General features: G+C 43.1%; 1 protein-coding gene across 1 annotated transcript in view; it reads right to left on the bottom strand.

Moving 5' to 3' along the window:
- Positions 1 to 3,885, bottom strand: part of evx2 (even-skipped homeobox 2) — a 4,438-nt gene extending 553 nt beyond the window's left edge. Inside the window, exons 1-3 of the mRNA XM_032530137.1 lie at positions 2,960 to 3,885; positions 2,292 to 2,533; positions 1 to 1,806 (exon numbers count right to left, since the gene is read on the bottom strand). The exon at positions 1 to 1,806 is cut by the window's left edge and continues 553 nt beyond it. Of these exons, the coding sequence (XP_032386028.1) occupies positions 1,192 to 1,806; positions 2,292 to 2,533; positions 2,960 to 3,353 (1,251 nt within the window). The 5' untranslated portion in view covers positions 3,354 to 3,885 and the 3' untranslated portion in view covers positions 1 to 1,191. The remainder of the gene's footprint in view (positions 1,807 to 2,291; positions 2,534 to 2,959) is intronic.
- Between the last annotated feature and the right edge of the window lie 331 nt (positions 3,886 to 4,216).

Raw genomic sequence — 4,216 nt, 5'->3', positions numbered from 1 at the left:
TAAAATAGCACATAGCCATTTTTACAGGCGCAGCAGATTAAAGCCAGGCTGTTTGGTCTGAACTTTCGCCTTGCTCAGCCCCGTCATGTGTCCGCTGAGTGGCGGGGTCCTAAAGGGAGTACATAGCCTACCTATGGAAATACTGGATTTGATGAGGTTCAGCAATGTAAATAAAAGAGAGCCTACTGCGTGTCGAGGTATTTATCAGAAAACTAAATTTGGCTCTTTGTAGGGTGCTTTGTGTGTGATATTTTTAAACCCTACATGTGTCCCATATTATTTTTATTCAGTGCATCTGTGTTCCAGGACTGTCGCTTTGTTCCAGGTCTTTTGTATGTCTAATGACTTCCCTCCGCGGGTTGTTAGCACTTGACAGCAGGTCTCAAAACGAGCAACTTTCTTACAGTCATGTATTCAAAGGAGCTCCATCTAGGTCCATGATTGGCAATTTTTGTCATGATCCTCTCATTATTAACATAAAAATTGACACGAAAGACGTGGTCCAAAATTATATGCACCCTTCTTGCTGATTAGGAGGGTCCCCATAGAGCAGAGGCTGGGTGTTGGAGCTATCCCTGCCAAAACCTCAGTTTATTAGGCCTAGTGAAGAAAGATGTGCTGCTGGGCAGAAAAGCAGGATCTTCTGCCATCTAAATTTAGGTAACATAATTCGCTCACGTTAGAATCCTAAAAAAACCAGAAGAGTCAAGGTAACAAGGCTGGGTTCGTCACGGTGAATATTGAAAAAGTAATAGTGATTGGGACAGAATGACAGTTGTTGGTGTAATTTGTAGCATTTCAAGCCTTTAAATAAATAAATAAATACATTTAAAACTGCACATGGATTGTGGCACAGGGACAGAATGGATACACATTTTTTTCCCAAACGAATCTAGCGTAGAAATAAGTCTACAGGAACAACACAAGCTAGCACAAGCTCTCAGAAAAGGTTGTTTGTGAGGTGCAACATTTTCAGTGCTAGCTATATGTGTGTTTTTTGTTGTGAAGAGTTTTTTGAACTTGTAGAAATTAACCTAAGAGTGTGTATGTGTCTGTTTACAATGCTGCCGAATAAACGAATTATTTACCCAGGTGTGGTTTTTAAAGTAAGTGGGCCTAGGCCTATCCCCTAAAGTAGGACTAGGACTAGAGCAAAATAGGAAACGGTCACGTTGGCTGCAGGATGCTGAGTTATCTGTTAAGTGAAGTTTCTTCTCGTTGGTCTGGTGACGGGACGGATGTCTTGCTGAGAACAGCAGCAGAATACGGCAGAAATCCACTCTCGGATCTTTGCCCCGAAGCTGTGCAGGTAAAGTCTCCGCCGGCGCTCCTGGAGCCCAGCGCGCTCGCCGCCTGGCTGCTGTGGCAGCTCAGACACGAACAAGGCCCGGTGGCTGATGGGGCGCTGACCGCCGCCGCCGCCGCTGCCGCCGCCGCCGCCGCTGATGCCGCTGCTGAACTATTCAGGCCTGCAGGTGACTGGTAGAGTCCCGGGTGCCTGAAGCTGCACAGGAGTTCTGGCCGCGAGTAGGGATGGGAGAGTGCTCGGAAGGTATCGAGGGGGCGGATGGAGGTGGCGAAAGGTGACGACGCGGCACCGGAAGCGGCAGCGGCGGCCGCTGCGGCCGTGACTCCGACGTGCGGGTAGTAATGGAGAGGCATGTGCGAGTGGAAAGGGTAAGGTAGACTTCCTGTAGCTGCAGCGTGGGTCATCATGTAAGTGTAGAAGCTGGGGTCTGCTGGATGGGGCCAGGACATCGCCAAACGCTGCCTTTTATCCTTCATCCGCCTGTTCTGGAACCACACCTGCACACAGAGTCAAAACAAGGCCCATATTGAAGCTGCCATGTTGTTTCCAAGCTGTTCATAGAGACCTCTGAAGAGAGTGCTTCAGATCAGACTGATGCCAAAATGTCATGTCATTGAACATAAAAAATATCAATTGGCATATAGCCTACAGCAGCAGTTATAATCTGCCAAATAACTTAAAGATGTCAGGTAAATCATTTTCTTTTTTTGTGTTTAATTGGGCTATTTTAAATGAGCATTAATTGTAGGCTACGCATTACGGTGGAATTGATTAGCACCCATGGGTTGACCAGTAGCCTAAATAAAAGCCTTATTTTTTAACAGGTTAAATCAAAATATAACACTGCAACATTTCATTGACAGAAATAATATTTCAGTAGGCCTATTATAACAATATTTTTTTTATACCCGTAGCATGGCTTTCTCTGCACAAACACATGCACACACAAGAATCATGAAGATCAATCATGTGTATTGGCTACCTTAATCGTAGTCTCGGGCAGATTCAACGCTGCGGCTAGTTCACATCTTCTCGGTCTCGAAACGTAATTTTCCCTGTAAAACTCTTTTTCCAGTCTTCCGATTTGTTCTCTGGTGAAAGCAGTCCGATATCGTCTCACTTGGTCGCTATTTGAATTGTTTGATCCTCCCGATGAATTACCGTTCATATTTTGGAGGGAGTTCGAGCTTATGTTGGAAGATCCAGAATTGCTGTCTGAAAAACCTAAAAATAAAAAGGAACACAAACATACACATTGTTGTTGATATCGAAAATATTGAAATAATAAATGTGTCTGAGACTGCAGTATATTTTGACCACTTATTGGTAATGAGAAAACTGAGGTTAATATAAAATTTGTCATGAGGCAAATAAAAAAAAAAATGTTTTAACATTAGCTACATTCATCCATTGTAGTATAATAATCAAGATAATATGCTATATTAACATTGATAATAACAGGATAATGAGAGCTTAATAATAATTAAAAATAAAGAAAATATTACAAATGATGATAGACTAATTCAATTCAGCATTATCACGGTTTTTGGATGGAGTAAATAGCAACAGTATAAAATTAGCCTAACACCAGTCTGCCTTAGAGCAGAGAGATTAAAAAGAAGGCAAACGTGGAGTAAAATCAAGTGTTACCTTTGTTGTTTTCCTTGTGCTGGCTCGGGGAGCGATGCGCAGGGCATCCCACCTCCACATCGCTGTTAATGTCTGAATCTGGCGAAACTTCGGAGTAGAGGCTCATTTTCTTCCTGCTTTCTGACGAGGAAATTTCCGCCGAAGAGGTATTTTCACTGTTGTGGTGTGTACCGAAAATACTGTCAATTTCAAATTTGCCTTTCGTCGGGATGTCCCCGAGATTTCCATGGAGAGAAGCCGAAGTTATTCTCGGGCTTAGCCGTCCGCTGTGCTGAGAGTTTTCCAGGGCCTCCAGCACTGAGTTCCCAGGCGTGTCTGCGAGCCTCTTCCCTGCGACGGGGCTGTGCAGACCTCTCTCCATCAATATCATCTCTTTTCTTATCCTCTCCATCATTAAGCCGTGCAAGACGAAAGAAAAAAAAAAGAAAAAAAAAAACCCGCTACACAACACTTGTCCAGGGGGGCTGGAGCACCAATGAGTTGTGTCGGAGCTTAAATCCGCATGCAACTCAGCAACGGTCTCTAAATAACCGCTCCTAAACCTTTTTATAAGCAAGACGCAAAAACTGAAAGAATCGGAATGCAATCGACGAGCGACTGCTCAAAATGAGCCGTGCATCCTCCCCACAGCAGCAAAATGTCATTCATCAAAAGTGGTTGCTGTTCGTTGTTAAAATGCTCGGCTGACGTTGCTCCAATGATCATTTATTGTAACAGGTTTATAAGCAAATAAATAGGAGAGGGCTGTCACTTGATGATGGAGGCGGCCTTCGGTCAGACGAATAATATCCAAGTGGAGAGGAAGAGAGGAGTGAGGAGCGAGGTGCTTGTCCCTGGGTTGATCTCTGAGTCTGTTTTAGATTGCTCTGGGGTTTGGCCTCTTGGGTGAAATTGACAGTCTGATTAATAAAATGAGCGGTGCAATATTTCCCTCTTCATTTAGGAATATTATTATGCTTTGATTCTCTATTGTTTCCCTCCTCCCTGTTCGCCCTCCCTCTCTCTAATCGTTCTTTTCATTTATTCTTCTGATTTAGTTAAGCTATCTTTTTTTTTTTTATACCATTTTACCAGTCAGTATGTGACGTGCATTATAGGATTAAAGTGTAAGTTTTTGATGAGAGAAATATTTTTTTCCTAGCTTTTAAGACAAGTTAGACAATTTTTTTGTGTGCATTTCATATTTTTCTTCTTTTTTGAGTCTTGCTCCACACAGTTCGTCAAACATACATTTTGATGTGGGGATAATGGTTGCAT

This window comes from Etheostoma spectabile, chromosome 11 (assembly GCF_008692095.1).
Source record: "Etheostoma spectabile isolate EspeVRDwgs_2016 chromosome 11, UIUC_Espe_1.0, whole genome shotgun sequence".
Taxonomy (NCBI): Eukaryota; Metazoa; Chordata; class Actinopteri; order Perciformes; family Percidae; genus Etheostoma; species Etheostoma spectabile.
This window is presented reverse-complemented; position numbering and strand designations above follow the sequence as displayed.